The sequence below is a fragment of the Zingiber officinale genome, chromosome 11A, assembly GCF_018446385.1.
Source record: "Zingiber officinale cultivar Zhangliang chromosome 11A, Zo_v1.1, whole genome shotgun sequence".
Classification (NCBI taxonomy): domain Eukaryota; kingdom Viridiplantae; phylum Streptophyta; class Magnoliopsida; order Zingiberales; family Zingiberaceae; genus Zingiber; species Zingiber officinale.
The window spans coordinates 93,263,907-93,283,809 of record NC_056006.1 but is presented as its reverse complement, the minus strand read 5'-3'; the positions used below and the strand labels follow the sequence as shown (position 1 = coordinate 93,283,809).

Below are 19,903 nucleotides of genomic sequence, written 5' to 3'. Positions count from 1 at the left end.
TCTCCAAGTTCTTAAGAGCCTTTTCCAAAGTATCAAGTCTTGACCTCGAGACTTGATTCTCCTTCTCTAATACCTCAATTTTTAATTTTTAATTTTTCTTTGAGGTATTCCTAGGCATGTGTCTAGTTGTTTTGGGATTCCTACCTAGGTTTTCCTTAGCCTTAGATGGGTTAATTCTAGGGTTGACTTTCCTAGTGTTATCCTTATCTAGGCTCACATGTTTGGCACCTAAGCATGTGTATCGATTTCTAATGTTATCATGCTTACAATTATTAACAATAGCAATAAGGCTACTAGCATGTGTCTTATTATTATTGCAATAATGTGCCTTAGAGATTACCTTAGGGTTTGCCTTAGCTCCCCCTATCGATGTGCTCGTCTTCTTGTCCTTGTGAGGTTGCCTCCCCCTCGGACATTGACTCCGATAATGTCCCCTTCGCTTGCATTGAAAACACACCACGTGTTCCTTGCTCTTGCGTATCGGGACTCCGGCTTCCTTGATCTTTGGCGCCGGTGGAGTCTTCCTAACCCTCTTTGGACATTTACTCTTGTAATGTCCAAATTCCCTACACTCAAAGCACATTATGTATAATTTATTTGAAATTGAAATGCTTGAGTTACCTAGAGTTGAGGATGGATGAAGACTTTCTTCTTCATCCCTTCCGGAGGTAGAAGCTTCTTCTCCTTGCTCCGAACTTGAAGAGGAACACTCCTCCTCTTCTTCTTTAGATGTTGAGTAGCCCTCAACTTCTAAATCCATCCCTCCATGATGTGAACTCCTTGGCTCACTTGACTCCTCTTCATGGCTTGAAGTGGAGTTCCCCTCATGGAACTTAGCCAAGTTGTTCCACAACTCCTTGACATTGTTGTATCCACCTATCTTACATAGAACATCATTAGGTAAAGAAAATTCAAAAATTTTCAATACCTCATCGTTGACTAGGGATTGGTGGACTTGTTCCTTGGTCCACTCCTTCTTCTCTAGGGTTTCTCCTTTCTTGTCCATCGGAGGCTTGAAACTTAATTATACACAACTCCAATTTTCAATGTTAGTCATAAGGAAATATTTCATCCTTACCTTCCAATACGCGAAGTCGTCGCGATCGTAGAAGGGTGGAATTGTGATGTCTTCTCCGAGTTGATCCATTCTCTAGCTCGTGCTCCCCCGGGTGTTGATCCAACGAAGAGCGACCTCGCTCTGATACCACTTGTTAGGATCGATGATCGCGGCTAGAGGGGGGGTGTGAATAACCGCCCCAAATCGTTTGTTTCTTTATACAAATCAAGGTTATCGCAGCGGAAATAAACAATAGGAACGACAACGGAGAATAGCAAACCTCAAACTCGTCGATGTAACGAGGTTCGGAGATGAAACTCCTACTCCTCGGCGTGTCCGTAAGGTGGACGAAGCATATCAATCCGTCGGTGGATGAGTCCCCGGAAAATCGGCTAATAAGAACACTCCTTCTGGGTGGAGAAACCTCGCCACAGAAACTTCTTGCAACAGCAAGAAAGGTGTACAAAAATACAGCACAAAACAGAAGACAATATGAATGTACAAAACAAAGCTTGCCTACTGTTCTTGTCGATTGGAATCCGAAGCAACAACTTCAGGAAACTCACAGCAGCAGCTGATCAGTCGAGGAAAGCTCACCCGAAGCTTCAAGAAGGAGCTCACACGAAGCTCAGTAAGCTACGAGCTCAGCAAAGCTCGATCATAGTCAGGAGTAGGAAGAAGAAGAGAAGCCTTATCCACTGTAGAAGCCCTCGAACTCCTTTTATATCCTGCACTCAACCTGCGAAGAACAGAAGATAGAAGACTAGCCGTTGTGAGCCAACGTCTAGGGCTGGACCGATCAGAACATCTCCTGATCGGTCCAGGAGGACCTTGATCGGTCCAGGGACCGATCAGCATGCATGTCCCTTCCTTTTCTCCCGAACTTCTTGCCTTCTGATCGTTGTTTCCTGATCGGTCTGCAGACCGATTAGATAACACTCAGTAGACTACTGTTTGGTTACTGATCGGTCACCAGACCGATCTAGATACCCAGTGTATCACTGGATCGATCCACTGATCGATCCAGAGCTTGGTTTTTGTCCAAACCAAGTCCCAAACCTTCCAAACTAACATCCGGTCAACCTTGACCTGTTGGTACATCATGCTTAGCATCCGGTCACTCCCTTGACCTGCTAAGACTCCCCACCAAGTGTCCGGTCAATCCCTTTGACCCACTTGGACTTTTCTCTTCGTGTCAAGTATCCAGTCACTCCCTTGACCTACTTGACCTTCTCAACACCAGACTTGATTCATCTGGATTTTCCCTTGCCTGGCTTCACTCACCAGGACTTTCACCTAGCTTCACTCACTAGGGTTTTCACCTGGCTTCACTCACCAGGATTTCTAATCTGCCCGGCTTCACTCACCAGGACTTTCCAACTGCATGACTTCACTCACCAGGACTTTCTCCAACTGCCTGACTTTACTTACCAGGACTTTCACTTTCACCTAGCTTCACTCACTAGGATTTTCACCTGGCTTCACTCACTAGGATTTTCCTTTCACCTAGCTTCACTCACTAGGATTTTCACCTGGCTTCACTCACCAGGATTTCCCGACTGCCTGGCTTCACTCACCAGGACTTTCCGAACTGCCTAACATCCCAGTTAGGACTTCCCAGTCAAGTATCCGGTCAACCTTGACCTACTTGACTCTTCTTCATCCAACCTGATCAGACCCTGATCAGTATCTCTCCGCATGGACAACTGCACCTGCATTGTCCATGTCTACATGTCTTTCTGTGTTGTCAAACATCGAAACCATGACCACGGTTTACGCTTGGTTAACTAGGTTAACCTTGACCTACTAGAAATTACACCAACATTCAACCCTCTTGAAGGCGCCCTCAGCAAGTCAGTTTTGACCGTTTGCGTGCGGATAAAGTTTTATCCGCTGACCGAGCTGGAGCCACCTTGAACCTTGTTGGAGGCGCCTTGGACCCTCGGGATAGACTTTCTATAAGCTATAAAAAGACCCCTGGAGCTAGGAATTCAACAACAACTCAAGCAATCAATCTGTAAGCAATTCCTAGCAGTAGTTCTTGTTAGGACCGAAAAGTAGCTAGAGGGGGGGGTGAATAGCTCTTCGCGTGCTCGTTGCTCGGCGTTGCTTGTTTCTTCAAAGTGATGCGCAGCGGAATACAAAGAAACAAACTACAACAATGCTAACAATAGGATTTTACTTGGTATCCACCTCACAAGATGTGACTAGTCCAAGGATCCACGCACACACACACACCTCCACTAATAAACACTCCTTTTCGGTAACTACCGAAGGCGGAGAAGCCCTACAAGACTCTCAATACAAGTAGAAGAAAGGGTAGTAAAGAATAAGCAAAAGCTTACAAGAGATGCAGTAAAAACCCTAGCTTCTTCTTCTTCTCGTTGCAACTCGCCTCTTGACTTGGATGAACCTCCAAGAACCTTCAAGAACTGGCGGTGAGGAGCTTAGAGAGTGCTGGGGAGGAGCTGTGATGAATCTGGAATGAATCGGTGAAGTTGTGCTGAAGGAATCGCACACCAACAGCTATAAACGACGCCAACGGTCGAATCCCAATCGATTGATTGCTCCCAATCGATCGGGAGGCTTTGGATCGATCCACGGATCGATCCGGACTGCTGCTGTGAAAATGCCCGGATCGATCCATCGATCGATCCAGCGCTTATCGCTTCCCAATCGATCCACCGATCGATTGGGACCTCTGATCGATCCACGGATCGATCCGAGCATTTGCGGGGATTCACCGGATCGATCGGCGGATCAATTCAATCTTCCGGATCGATCCACCGATCGATCCAGATCACCGGATCGATCCACGGATCAATCCAAAGCTGCTGGATCAATCCACGGATCAATCCAAACCTGCTGGATCAATCCACGGATCAATCCAAACCTTGGTTTTTGCCCAAAACCAAGTCCAAAGCCCCCTAAACCAACATCTAGTCAACCATGACTTGTTGGTACATAAGACCTAGCATCCGGTCACCCTTGACCAGCTAGGACTCTCTCGCCAAGTGTCTGGTCAATCCCTTTGACCCACTTGGACTTTTCTCTTCTTGCCAAGTATCTGGTCAGTCCCTCTGACCTTCTTGGACTTTTCTTTCTCGTGCCAAGTATCCGGTCAATCCCTTTGACCTACTTGGACTCTCACCAGATGTCTGGTCAACCTTGACCCATCTGGATTTCTCTTGCCTGACTTCACTCACCAGGACTTTCCCAATTGCCTAGCTTCACTCACTAGGTCTTTCACCTGGCTTCACTCACCAGGACTTTCCCAATTGCCTAGCTTCACTCACTATGTCTTTCACCTGGCTTCACTCACCAGGATTTTCCTCTTGCCTAGCTTCACTCACTAGGACTTCCCAATCAAGTATCCGGTCATCCTTGACCTACTTGACTCTTCTTCAATCAACCTTGCATTGTCAAACATCGAAACCCAAACCAAGACTCAAGCTTGGTCAACCAGGTCAACCTTGACCTGAGGGATGTTGCACCAACAATTTTTCTTTGATGTTTGACAATACCAACACTATCACTTACAATACCACATGTAAGTTAGGCTAATCCCATAGCCTCCTTCTTCATGCCACTAGGTAATGAATACATAAGTTAAGCCCTTCATTCTCCCCCTAAGAGGGCAAACTCCCTCTAGGTAATGAAAGCCTAACTTACTCCCTTTCATTCTTCCCCTATTGGCACACATCAAACCATCTTTGAGCACACATCAACCCGTTCCTCAATTTTGGGCACTCTTCAACAAATGCCCCATTGTTGAAAACTCTCCCCCTGAAGAGTTGCTCATCGTTGTTCACAACTTCACTCGTTGTGACCAACACGATAATGAAGGTCCCATACCCTTCATTAACCTTAACCCTACATTCTCCCCCAATGTAGGCAAATGCCCATCCTTGAGCATTATCCACTTGAAGCCACTTGAACAATGAGGATATCCATTCCCCATTAAAGTTCAAACGCTCAACCTTGAGCATGTTCTTAACGGAAGGTTGACCACCTTCCAAGGTTCATGAAAAATAATTTTCATGTCTTTAAAGAGTCCCTCCCCCTAAAGACATGGTGATAACTTCTGTCATTGCACCAACAATGACTTGGAATCCCCAAAACTTTAGGAAACCCAATTTTAGAAGTTTTGAGGTTCAAATATTCAAAATTTGAAACAAACCTCAACCTAAACTTCAACTTAGCCTTCCTTAACCAATCCATCCTTGTTTTCCACACGAAAACATCCTTTTTATGTATAAAAATGTATTTTCAGGGGTTTGGAATGGTTACCTAGACTAAAATAGGTTTAGAGTGCTGAAATCAGGCCTTCTCAGCCAAAATCAGCATCCTGGATCGATTGGAGTTGGGTTTCAATCGATTCAGCCTATCTGAATCGATACACTGATCGATTCAGGATGTGTGGATCGATCGGCTGATCGATCCAACGAGCTTCTGCTCACGAGAATTGCCTTATGAATCGATCCACGGATCGATTCAGGCACTCCAATCGATCCATGGATCGATTGGAACTCTGATAGTTGCTGAATTTCAAATTCAGCCAACTTCAGAAACCCCTAGAAAATTCTACAAAAATCTAAAAATCATGAAATTTCGTGTAGACATTATTTAGGGCATACTTTATCATGGAAAAATAGTTTTCTATGAAAATACATCATATTTTCAAAGATTGACACAAACTTGAGAACTTGCAAAAACTTTAGTGTTTTCTTCAAGTTTGTGTCTAACTATTCAATGGTGATTACTATCAAAAGATAGCCTTCACCAAGGTTTTCCAAAATTATTTTGAAAACATTTTCAAAACCAATATCCCATCACATTCCTTGGGCTTAATGCACATGACTTGTACATTATCTTTCCCAATGATGGGAAAACACATAACTATGTGTTTTGATGAACCTAAAACTCAAAAGAATGCACTAAATCAACATGTTGAGTTTTGTTCATCATCCTAACATCTCACTTGTATCTATTGTAGACAAAACACATACAAGTCATCTTATAGGTCTTTGTGAGATGTAAAATTTGGTTTTGCCCTATTCTAGGGATCATGCATATCTATCTAGGTATTTTAGAGATATTAGACATCCACCCAGGATGTCACTTGTTAATAAGTGTTGTTAAATGCCATTTGTCCTTAATTACAAGGAATTAAACTTAATGCATGATTATGCTATCGCATACATCAAAATGAATTAACTTTCAAAAGAAAGATTCCTATAATTACATGATGTATGTATGACATGACATGGTATTTTTGTATTTTCATAATAAGGTATGAGTGCAAAAATAAACATGATGTCATGACATATAATGGGCAAACAATCATGGCAAGATTCAGCATAAATAAAATATACCTAAATTACCTTTCTAAGTATCCTTACCCACTTAGCTAACCCCACTTGTTTTAACTTAAAACGTTAAACCTAGATTGCCCTAAATGCTTCAAAGAAATGCCAAAACCTAAATTGACATTTCTATTTCTCTTGATTTGTTTATGCTACTTAAAAATTAAGCATATCCTCAAATGTTGGCATATTCCATTTTTCCTCAAGAATAATCACATAAATCAAGGCCCGGATTGCCTTAAATTTCTAAGAGAATACCAAAATTCCAACTTGGTATTTCTCTAGGTTCTCTCAATTTATGCCATTTAAGATAAAATCAATTTTTTTTTCACCATTAGACACATTTTACTCTTCCAAAAAGTAAATGATAATTCCATTTCATTTTCAAAGGTTAACAAAAACCTTGAAAATATTCCTTGAGTGTCAATTTCTTCAAAGTTAGGTTAACTACCCTTCTTCTTAGAGTTGACACTCTCTAACCCATCTATGGGGTAGAGAAGATGCTCCTAGGAACCCAACACCTATTGGTGCTCCTTGGATGCTCTAGGTACTCACTAGGGATAACTTCCCCAGATACCTTCCTAATGACCTTGTTGGGCTTCTTAGAAGCCTTGGTCACATTTTCTAGGTCAACTCTAGGGATAGCCTCCCTTGTGACCTTGTTAGTGACTTTCTTAGACTTCTTAGAAGTCTTAGTCACATTTTTCGCAAACATACTCTTAGGGATAACTTCCCTAGTATTCTTGGCTTGACCACTGGACCTAGGGTTTGTTCCATAACTATATGGAACTCTATGGTACGAGGGCACATCCTTCTTAGCCTTTGGTTTGTATCCCAACCCTCTATGGCCATTGGATGGCTTTGATTTTCCTAGCCCTAGGTATTTCTCATTTTGCCCTTGTAGGATATTTTCCATCCTCTTTAGGGTCTTTTCCATTTTATCAAGTCTTGACCTCAAGACTTGATTTTCTATCATTAAATCCTTAGGTTTTGGTCCATGAGCATTTTTGTTCTTGGGCATGTATCTATTATCCTTAGTGTTCCCGCCCAAGTGTCTATCTACCTTCCTAACCTTAGGTTGAGTAGTTTTGGCATGTAGGGCCACATGCTTTTCCTTAAAGCCCTCATGCTTTCTATTCTTATGGTAAATTGCATTAAAATGATAAAAATTTGAACTATCATGCTTTTTATCATAATGTAAAGGGGTAGACTCAATAAATGTTACCTTCTTCTTTACCTTGGAAGCTTCCCCTTGACTAATGACTCCTTGAGCCTTGACCATCTTCTTCCCCTTGGGGCATTGACTTCGGTAATGCCCCTTTTGGTTGCACAGGAAGCACACAATGCGCTCCTTGCTCCTTTTTGTTCCGGGGATGGTCTCCTTGAGCTTCTCATTGTCTTTTTGTGCCATTTGGCCCTTTTTCTTGGCCAATTTGGGGCACTTGCTCTTGTAGTGCCCATGTTCCCTACATTCAAAGCATATAATATGATTTTTATTATTAATTGAAATATTTATACCTTTGCTTGTAAGGGTGGCATCTTTTCCTCCATTTGATATGAATGTAGAGGCTTCCTCTTGATCCGAAATCGATTTCCCTCCAATTGATTCATCATGACTTGTGGAGGTGGAAGCTTCTTCATCCTCTTCTTCTCTTGACCCGGATGTGGAGGATTCTCCTTCTTCTTGATCCGGTGTCACCAAGAGTTGCTCCCCCTCAATCCTAGAGGTGGAGGCTTCATCATCTTGAATATGAAACAAGGAGTATGCTCCCTCCTTGTTCCCTTCGATGCATTCCCTTGAGGATGAAACTTCTTCTTGGACTTCTTCTTCGGAGGTTGAGCATCTCTCAACCTTGGAGTCCTCCTCTTGGTCTTGCTTCAAAGAGTCACCCTCTCTGGATACTTCTTGCTCTTGTACAGTGGAGGGGATCTCTTCATGAAGCTTGGCCAATTTGCTCCATAAATCCTTTGCATCTTCAAATTCTCCAATTTTGCAAAGGATGGTGCTTGGCAATAAATTTACCAAAAGCTTGGTCACTTTGTCATTGGCCTCGCACCTTTGGACTTGCTCCGAGCTCCATTTGCTTTTCTTGAGAAGCTTGCCCTTGGAGTTTGTTGGAGCTTCAAATCCTTCCATTAGAGCAAACCATTGCTCTATCTCCATCATAAGAAAGTTTTCGATTCTTGATTTCCAAGAATCGAAGCTCGTGGAAGTGTATGGTGGAGCCACCCTCGTGTCGAATCCGAGCCCATCTCGGAATTCCATTGTAGAAGTTGAGCTTTTGAATTTCTTTGACTTTGACAATTTTGCTTCAACTTCTTCACCCTCTAGCTCTTCTTGTTATGCTTGACCCTTCCGGCGATGATTCCAGTGAAGAGCGGCCTCGCTCTGATACCACATGTTAGGACAGAAAAGTAGCTAGAGGGGGGTGAATAGCTCTTCGCGTGCTCGTTGCTCGGCGTTGCTTGTTTCTTCAAAGTGATGCGCAGCGGAATACAAAGAAACAAACTACAACAATGCTAACAATAGGATTTTACTTGGTATCCACCTCACAAGAGATGACTAGTCCAAGGATCCACGCACACACACACACCTCCACTAATAAACACTCCTTTTCGGTAACTACCGAAGGCGGAGAAGCCCTACAAGACTCTCAATACAAGTAGAAGAAAGGGTAGTAAAGAATAAGCAAAAGCTTACAAGAGATGCAGTAAAAACCCTAGCTTCTTCTTCTTCTCATTGCAACTCGCCTCTTGACTTGGATGAACCTCCAAGAACCTTCAAGAACTGGCGGTGAGGAGCTTAGAGAGCTGGGAGGAGCTGGGATGAATCTGAGAAGAATCGGTGAAGTGTGTGAAGGAATCGCACACCAACAGCTATAAACGACGCTAACGGTCGAATCCCAATCGATTGGATTGCTCCCAATCGATCGGGAGGCTTTGGATCGATCCACGGATCGATCCAGAGCGCCTGCGCTACAGACATGCCGATCGATCCACGGATCGATCCGGCCATCTCGCGCATCCCAATCGATCCACCGATCGATTGGGACTCGATCGATCCACGGATCGATCCGGAGGGTTCGCGGGGATTCACCGGATCGATCGGCGGATCGATTCAACCTTCGGATCGATCCACCGATCGATCCAGATCGATCGATCCACGGATCAATCCAAAGTTGGATCAATCCACGGATCAATCCAAACCTGCTGGATCAATCCACGGATCAATCCAAACCTGTTGGATCAATCCACGGATCAATCCAAACCTTGGTTTTTGCCCAAAGCCAAGTCCAAAGCCCCCTAAACCAACATCTAGTCAACCATGACTTGTTGGTACATAAGATCTAGCATCCGGTCACCCTTGACCAGCTAGGACTCTCTCACCAAGTGTCTGGTCAATCCCTTTGACCCACTTGGACTTTTCTCTTCTTGCCAAGTATCCAGTCAGTCCCTCTGACCTACTTGGACTTTTCTTTCTCGTGCCAAGTATCCGGTCAATCCCTTTGACCTACTTGGACTCTCACCAGATGTCTGGTCAACCTTGACCCATCTGGATTTCTTTTGCCTGGCTTCACTCACCAGGACTTTCCCAATTGCCTAGCTTCACTCACTAGGTCTTTCACATGGCTTCACTCACCAGGACTTTCCCAATTGCCTAGCTTCACTCACTAGGTCTTTCACCTGGCTTCACTCACCAGGATTTTCCTCCTGCCTAGCTTCACTCACTAGGACTTCCCAATCAAGTATCCGGTCATCCTTGACCTATTTGACTCTTCTTCAATCAACCTTGCATTGTCAAACATCGAAACCCAAACCAAGACTCAAGCTTGGTCAACCAGGTCAACCTTGACCTGAGGGATGTTGCACCAACAGTTCTGAGCAATTAGAGTGTGAAAGACTTCTCCGCCTTCAGAGAAGGAAAATTTTCTTAGTGCGCTTTTCATTGCCCTGGACTTAACAACCCTCTTGGTTGTAACCAGGTTAAACTTCTGTTTCTGCTTTTATTTTCTGTCTTTGTCATCTTACTACTGCATTTATTCTGAGTTGAAATCCGAGGAGGGTAGTTTCATTTTTGTTTACAGCAATTCACCCCTCTCTTGTCGGTCTCCGCTGCACCAACATAAAATTATGTATTCTCACGTACTTCTGGATGAAGATCCCCTTTTTATAATATCATTGTTGTGTCTATGCATGAATTACAAAGTGCTTTCAAAAAAGGATAAATCATAAAGTGACCCTGATACTTTTCCTAAAATGGATCCATAAATCTATATGATTTAATAGGTTAGAAGCTTAGAAATTACGATTTAACTACAGAATATTTTCTATCCTTCCTGACACAAAATGCTAAAAGAGTGTACTGATTTATTAGGCCATGGAACCCACAATAAATTACTTTGACTAACCAATTGAATCACTAGTGTAGTCTAACTGGCCCTTGTTTTCAAGAAGTATCTAGTTAATTTTCATGAATGCAGTTGGCGACTCATCTTTCACTCAGCTTCTTTATTTGAACTACATACAACCAGGTATCTAACATATCCGATCGGGCCATACGTCCGATCGACTGGAGCACTTTGTCCAGGTAATCGATACTTAGCGTCATACTTCACTATTGATTATGAAATCAGACTTCAAGACCCAACTGACAGAGGGCCCGATTGAACGAACCCTTGGGTTAACACTTTGTCTGCACACAAGAGTAGAACTCACGGTGCAGCCGGCTCAGAGGTCTGGTTAAACATTCTCTTGTTTTGAATGATGTTGACGACTCTTTAACTTTGACTCCAATATCAACCAACCTCCGGGACTTTGATGATTCTAGAAGGGTCCAATTTAAACAGTGTATCAAAAATATTATATTTTAAGGATGCGTGTTCGTGATCTAAATTATAAACCTATTTTTCTAATATAAATAATAAATATTACTAAATTCAAAATTCAAGTCCTGATTTATACTAAAATTATAACAATCATTAAAAAACTTGCAAAATTTATAAGATAAATCCGAAAACCTATCACTAAATTCAAACCGCCTGAATGCAAGTCCTAATTTATATTAAAGATTATATCGAATATTAAAAAAAAACTGAGAACTTTAAAAGTTGTTATGAATTGTCAAAATTATAAACCTAAAAAATTTAAGATAAACCCTAAAACTTTTTCTCTTTCTCAACCGAGATAGCTATAAGGCCCACTTAACGACGCGCTTCAATCATTGTGGCCCATTTTGTAGCAACCCCTTCCTTCCTCTCCCCCCAAAGATAAACCCTAGTAATAACGCTTCCAAGTTCGATTCCGAACCGCGATATAGTTGTCGTTCCGACTTTGTTCGCTTCCGGGATCAGGGTACCGGCTAGTCGGAACCGCCACTAAATGGCTGCCGGAAGCTCCTCCCGGAGCAAGACTGAAGAGAAGAGAGCACCCGGTCGGCGACCTAAGGCATTGGGACCGAAGAAGAACCCTAAGAAAAGTGTTTCTATAAAGAACCCTAGGAAAAGTGTTTCTATAAAGAACCAGATCCGCTCCGTCGAGAGGTTTCTCAGTAAGGTAACTTGTGTTTTTGAGGATTTTTCTTAAATTTACTTTTAAATTGTTTGTTTGTTATGCGATCACAGTTTTGCTGTTGATTTTTCACTAGTGTAGCACATGGAACTCTTGCACTGCACGATCAGTATCTAGTTGATAAAATTCCAAAGTTTTTTTGAGAAACGAGACGACCTTGGCCAAGTTCCAAAATCATCATATCCCAAATTTATTGTACTGTCTAAAATAAAGTGGATGTATCAGGCCCTTACATACTGCCAGCTAGCTGAGTTGGTAAAGTATTGCCCAGGTCTTGGGTTGCCTTCACTTAAATGGCATTGCTTGAGGGTTCTCATAACTATCTTTTAAGAAAAAAAAAGATGTAACAAGTAACTGGTCATAAGACAATAATCATAATTGATTAATCACGGTCTTTTTTTCCCTCTCAGCTCCAAAAGTTTTTTTTTTTGTTCATAAATGAAAATTTATTGTGGACAGTAGGTTGATGACAGTGCATCTGAACTGTTACGGGTCTTTTTGATTTGCGCTGCTGTCTTGTATATATGCTGAACTTGCCAACAGTTGTGGATAGATACAAACTATCTTGTAAAGAATATCTAGTAGTGACTCAAAATGCAAAGTCAACCATATGGGCTCTTTTATGATTAACTAAAAGAAGGATTCTGGACTTCAATATATTCAGTTGCTTCATTAATCTATTTTGGTTATAGAGTTAGTATTCAGTTGCTCCACTTCATTTAAAGATGCTGCTTTGCATATCTAATACTTGATTGCTATTCCTTTGAAATTTCTTCTAACTTGTTAGCTGTTCCTACTTCCTAGGACCTACCCAATGATGTTAGACAGGCTCAAGAGGAAAAGCTGAAAGGGCTTCAGCAGCTGCAGGATAATCACATTCGCTCAGAGTTGGACCATAAGATTCATCTCAATGACAAAAGAATAAGATTTTTTGGTACGTAGGTTCCATATAATGACTCTTCTCAATTGAGTCTTAAGATTTTCTTGTCTTTCTCTGTTATCTGACGATATGTCCCAAATTAGAGAGGCGAAAGATTGAGAGGATGATAAAACAGCTTGAAAAGCAATGTTCCTCCTCTGACCAAGCCTCAGAAGAGGGGACTTTGGATCAGCTTTCAAAATTAAGAGAAGATTTAAATTATATTAGAGTAAGTTCTGTTTTTTTATTATTTGTTACTATTATTTATTTCTTCCTGACTAATAATCTTCTTACTTTTATGTTCTCTCATTATATGTGGTATAGAAAACTCAGAAAATTGGTTGAGAATATCTGAATAGTCTTTCTTTCATCTTACATTTATCCTTGTAATTTGATTTCAATATGTCCTGGGAGAAGTCATATAGGCATTGCTGGAAATGGAAGGATAATATTAATTATCATCTTGTTTCCTGGTGCAGTTTTTCCCAAAGAATGAAAGATATGTTTCACTGCTTGTTGGTGGTGATAATCCAAAAATTGTTGAAAAAAGAAACCAGTTACGTGCTCAGATAAAAGCCAATCTTGTAGAAGCCACTTCTAATGGAGAAGATTTGAAAGGTTTTTCCATTCTCTCGCATTATTCTGGAGTACATGTACGCTATTGTGGAAAAACTGCCTTGGACTCATGATTCATAGTTGTTGTCATTATAAGGACCAGTGCAGATGAAAACCTGAGAAAAGCAGACAATACATTTACTTGATTATCATAGAAACCAATAACTTATCAATATTATGAGTCTTACTTTCCATAAGATTGAATATTTTTATTCTGTCTGAACAGAAACAAGTGAAAATGATGCTTCAGATGTGAATGAGGACGATTTCTTTTTAGATGATTGCTCAAGTGATGAAGGAGATTGTGATCCTGCAGATAATAATGCTAGGTATGCCTTTTGAACAATATGGAGAACTCTTCGGACAGCTTTTTATTCTAGTTGTTTCCATAAGGTTTCAGTGATTCATTTAGTGTGCACAGGTTAAATAAAAAATTTAGTTCATTATTTCTTCAATCTGGTGACTCTGTTAAATTTTCTAGTGCAAACTTTTTGTTTTGTTATGCCTCATTCTGCTAGAGTTCTTTTCATATGTTGTATGCATGCCACTACATTGAACTCAATGTGTATTGGTCATAACAGGTATTAATCATTGCCATACATTTTCATATTTTCTCTGGTTTCATTTTTTTATTTCAATCTTTTGCAATTTCAATACAGAGGTTAAGCAAGTATTATTAGTGCCAAAGGATGACATTTCTTGAAGGATGATTGGATGGGGTGGTGATTTTTGTATCATCAATGTGGATTATTACTAGGCCATGAACATGGCTTTAAATTTCGTTCATCATCACTGTGATTTTGATGCACATATCTTTTATGAGTCTGCTTGATTGATGAGTCAAGAATCCCGCCAATTGGAAAGCATAATTTTTAAAATTAAATGAAAAATTACATGGTTTGGTTGGTACTAAATGATATTGAAGGTTGTTATGTGTTTTCATCAATTCGACATTTCTTTGAAGTTGAGACTAAGACCAGTACCAAAAATTCAAGGTTTAAAGTCATTCACAAGTTATTGCCACATCAGTTTACATTCTCAATCTTATTTCCCTTTAATCTTTGTGAACACATGTTACTAATCGACCTTTACTTTTGGGGTTGCTTCTAATTGAAACTTGCTTCTTTCTAGGAGCTTATTCCATTCACCTGTCAATGTTCATGCCACATTAAATTTTCATTATAGTGTAATACGGCTACATTGGAAGGCTTGTTGTTTTTCCTGCTAACCTTTTCCAAACTAGGAAGATTGATCACTTCCTTGGACCAGCTTAAACTACAACCAGTATCTTCGTGCTGTTAGAGTTTGAAGTTATGCCAAAAGTATCATCAATTTCCAGTTACACAATTCCTTCTAGTTCTTCATGTTTATATATTGAGTTGGTACACATTCAATTTTCTATATGTAAGCCTTTGTCAAAATCACTAGAGTAGAGATTTTCTGAGCAAGATATTATTTACTTAAAGAAGTTGTCAATAAGGATATAAATCATAGTGCAATCCACTTCAAATAGCACGCAACTTTTCAACACAGTATTTTTGTCCTAAACTCAGATCTGTTTGCTAAGTCGATTTAATGATTTTAATGGTATAATGATTTTAATGTACAATTTGGTTGGAGTTTTCAAGTTATGAATTGGTTCTGATTGTTAGAGACAGATTATTTCATTTAGTAACAGTGATACACCCAACATCATTGTTCTTCAGAGAAATACTTCCTTTCTTTGTAGTGTTTTTAAAATATGAAGCAACATTTCCCATTTGTGAGTGCTGCTGTCTTTCTAAGTGTTAATTGGCTTCATTCTCATGTGGAATATTTGATGTTGTATCTGCAGAGAATCAACTTCGACTGCTGTCAAAGAAAAATCTGTCAGGTTCACTGATTCAAGGAATCAGGTTCTTTTCCTTGCTAATTTTATAGGGAAACAAAATCAATTTCCATTCTTCTCTTCCATGTATCTGTAGTTGACATCAATTAATCCATACTGAAGGAGGTCCCTGCTCGAGTTCTCTCACTGCCACCTCAGCCATTGCCATCTAGACGAAACTATAATGAAACTGCTGTGGCATCTAGATCCAGCAAAGCATTCATTAGAAAGAATGATGCTTCGTCTAAAAGCTTGAAATTGGTAAATGAAGTCAAAGGTCAACACAGCAACTTTAGTTCAAGCTCAGAGGTCTATAAGCCACGCAGAAAAAGGAGGCCAAAGAAGAAAAAACAGGTTTGCAATTATTTATATATGCATTGTAACTTTCACATGATCTTTTATATAAGTTTGCTAAATTTGCATAAAATTTTTAATCAAATGAAATGGGAAGCTATACAAATGAACTGCATTAGGAACTTTTCATCTGCTTCTTTTGAAGAAAGCAAGGCAACTGTCTCTATCACTGTTTAGTTTTCTGTACAGTGGAACGTGAACATACTAAATGTTTCTCTGATTGTGCATCAGACTGCTTATGGCAAGTTACTGATTCATAGTTGCATTTTGATTACCAAAATCATAACTGGTATCAATTTTTTCAAGAACACGAGTCTTTGATAATTAACCACCTGGTAACTGTGCCAATGCAAATCTTGTCCATTCCTAAGATATTATCTTTGAACAATCAACAAGTCTGAATAGCTTTCAGCTAAAATTCTTATCACTTTTAGCTACAAGGCAAAACTCTGTTTCTGCTTTATTTCAAAAGTGCATTTTGTTTGTTCAACTAGATTATGTTTGTGCAGGATTTAGTACCCTGCTTTATATCATGAACCTCTTTGTTTTCCTTCAAATCCTCTCCTTGATGATACCCTTTTATCAGGCATGAGTAAAAGTCCAGAGGTTGGGCCATCACTGGACATTGATGTCGAAAAGAGGCTGTGTTGGACCAAGAGGAAACAAAATGAACAAAGTTTGTATGCCCCCTGTGCGTGACAACTGAAACGATTGTTTTTTCATGCGTATGGTTTGATGATGTGCCGCGATTGGCATATACTTTTCAATCAGTTTGTAATAGTTATGTTATGATGTAATAGTTTGTAATAGTCATTTTTGATTGTTTTCTCATGCGTATGGTTTGATGATTTTTCATTTCTGAATACCATATGTTTATTATTGATGATACGTCCCGGGATTGACTCTGTCCAATTCAGATAGAATATCGTATGTTTACTATGAATGTTATGTCCAGGGCGACTGATGATTTTATAGATGCTATCTAGCCTAGGTAAATATTAAAGTTAATTAAATTATTAGATACCGATCTATGATTATCTTGGAGATTGATTCCTATTATTCTTTTCATCTATTTCTTACTAGATGAGAGTTCAATAAAATCGCAGTTAGACCTGTTATGTTATATGGAGCTGAATGTTAGGCTATGACTCGAGCACATGAGCAGAAGATGAGAGTTGTAGAGATGAGAATGTTAAGGTAGATGTGTGGACATACGAGGATGGACAAAATAAGAAATGAGAGCATTAGAAAGAAAGTAGGAGTTGTATCTATTGAGGAAAAACTCAGAGAGGCGTGTTTAAGATGGTATGGACATGTACTTAGACGACCAATAAATGCTCCAGTTAGGTGATGTGAAACTATGATAAACATGCATATAAAACGAGGAAGAGGAAGACCAAAATAGTTAGTAACAATAAAACAAGATAAAATTTATTAAAATATAGATAATGATATAATAGGAGATAGAGCTCAATGGCGTAAAAGGATTCATACAGCCGACCCTACCTAGTGGGAAAAAGTTTGGTTGTTGTTGTGTGTATTTCCTATGAGATAGGATGTGGATTCTTATCAATTTGGTATTAAAGAAAGTTCTATATAATCATCCTCTAAACCCTATGCTATTATCTTACAAACATGAACACACATTGATCAACACATATATTAGATCAACCAAATGCTGTAGTGTTAGGACCAAAAGTAGCTAGAGGAGGGGGGGGGGGTGAATAGCTCGTCGTGTTCTCGTCGCTCGGCGTTGCTTGTTTCTTCAAGGATATGCAGCGGAAAATAACAGAAACAATCACACACGCTAACACGGTTGGTTTACTTGGTATCCACCTCAAGAGGTGACTAATCCAAGGATCCACACCAACACACACACCCTCCACTAAATAAAACTCTCCTTTATGGTAACTACCAAGGGCGGAGAAGCCCTACAAGACTCAATACAAGAAGAGAGGGAAAGGATACAAGAAATACAAGCTTACAAGCTTACAATGAGTATAAACCCTAACCCTAGCTTCTCTTCTTGGCTTTGATCCGCCTCTTGACTTGGAAAACTTCCAAGATCCTTCAAGAACTGGCGATCCGAGCTTCAGAATGTGGAGGAGCTCTGGAGTGAATCGAGAAGAGATACCGCAGCCATCGCACGCCTGCAATAAACGACGCCATCGGTCGGATCCCGATCGATTCAATATTCCCAATCGAGAGGCTTGATCGATCCACGGATCGATCCGTGGCTCGAAAACGCCCGGATCGATCCACGGATCGATCCAGCGCTTATCGCGCTAAGCAGGGCCCCCAATCGATCCATCGATCGATTGACCTCGATCGATCCACGGATCGATCCAGAGGCTCTCTGTTCGCTGGATCGATCCACTGATCGATCCAGCACTTGATTTTTGTCCAAAACCAAGTCCCAAACCTCCCAAACCAACATCCGGTCAACCTTGACCTGTTGGTATGTCATGCCTAGCATCTAGTCACTCCCTTGACCTGCTAGGACTCCCTCACCAAGTGTCCGGTCAATCCCTTTGACCCACTTGGACTTTTCTCTGTGCCAAGTATCCGGTCAATTCTTTGACCTACTTAGACTTCGCAGCACCAGATGTCCGATCATCCTTGATCCATCTGGATTTCCCTTGCCTGGCTTCACTCACCAGGACTTTCACCTAGCTTCACTCACTAGGACTTTCACCTGGCTTCACTCACCAGGGTTTTCCATCTGCCTAGCTTCACTCACTAGGACTTCCTTCTGCCTGGCTTCACTCACCAGGACTTTTCTTCTGCCTGGCTTCACTCACCAGGACTTTTCTTCTGCCTGGCTTCACTCACCAGGACTTTCATTTTGCCTAACATCCCAGTTAGGACTTCCCAGTCAAGTATCCAGTCAACCTTGACCTACTTGACTCTTCTTCAAACAATATCTTATTGTCAAACATCTAAACCCAAACCAAGACTCAGCTTGGTTAACCAGGTCAACCTTGACCTGAGGGATATTGCACCAACATGTAGGACCAAATATTGTAACTTATGAAAAATAATACACAAGTAATGCAGGATATAATTATACACAGTAGATTCAACGGCAAAAATCAAGCGTCTCAAATCAAAAGACACATGACGTCTTTGTTTTTTCAAAAAAAATTAAATAGGTGCCCCTTCATTAATTTTTTTCTTGACCTTATGTTATTTTAGCCACTATTAGTAGTTGCTATAACGTATAGAAGTCCCTGGGGCCATGGTGTCGCAGTAAGATATTCAGATTGTCTCCCAGGCACCCGCGGTTCGAACCTCAGCTACGGTGTATTTACAGGAATTTTTCCTCCAAATGGGAGGTGTAATCAAAGGATACTGGGCTTCTGGGCTGACCACCGCGTGCGCTTCCCGATTTATCCTGGTGGTCGGTGGAAAACTTCCGTGGGATCGGGCCGGTCACCCCCAGAGATAGTCAATGAAGATAACTCGGATTATCATTTTTTTTATAACGTATAGAAACTAACAATCAACTGGTATACGTTGTAGCAACTAGTTGCTAGTATCTACATAGTTGATTATGATCAAATAATGTTTATTTGAAATGTAATAATGTAATAAGTGTCACGGAATTTCTTTAGTTTGTTTTATTCATTGAAATATTATTTTAACCAAACTATTACTTTTCAATAAACAAAATCAACATAAGATAATGATATTATTATTAAATCAAGTAACTAGTCACTAAACATGGTAGCAACTACCTGTTAGTTTTTACATAGTCAATTATGATTAGATAATATTTATTTGAAATGTAGTGATGAGTTTCACATAGTCTTTTTAGTTAATTTTGTTCATTAAAATATTATTTTAATCAAATTATTACTCTCCAATAAGTAAAATTAATATAAGATGATACTCTTGTAGAAGTTAATAATCATCTATTACAAATTATAGCAGCTACCTACTAGCTTCTATACAACATATCATAATCAAATAATGTTTATTTGAAATGTACTCCATGTCATAAAGTCATTATAGTTTGTTTTATTTATTAAAATATTATTTTAGTCAGATTATTACTCTCCAATAAATAAAATCAATATAAAATAATATAATGATATTATTATAGAAATTAACAACCAACTACAGTATGTAAAAAAAAATTAGCATCCAATTGCTAC

General features: G+C 40.1%; 1 protein-coding gene across 1 annotated transcript; it reads left to right on the top strand.

The window, feature by feature from the left end:
• The first annotated feature begins 11,649 nt into the window (after nucleotides 1-11,649).
• LOC122032703 (rRNA-processing protein efg1-like) lies at nucleotides 11,650-16,594 on the top strand. Its single transcript, XM_042592020.1, has 8 exons — nucleotides 11,650-11,976; nucleotides 12,796-12,925; nucleotides 13,015-13,139; nucleotides 13,390-13,528; nucleotides 13,752-13,854; nucleotides 15,360-15,420; nucleotides 15,516-15,746; nucleotides 16,333-16,594. Exons 1-8 carry the CDS (start codon nucleotides 11,803-11,805, stop codon nucleotides 16,336-16,338), a joined length of 969 nt encoding a protein of 322 aa, XP_042447954.1. The 5' UTR covers nucleotides 11,650-11,802; the 3' UTR covers nucleotides 16,339-16,594.
• The last annotated feature ends 3,309 nt before the right edge of the window (nucleotides 16,595-19,903 follow it).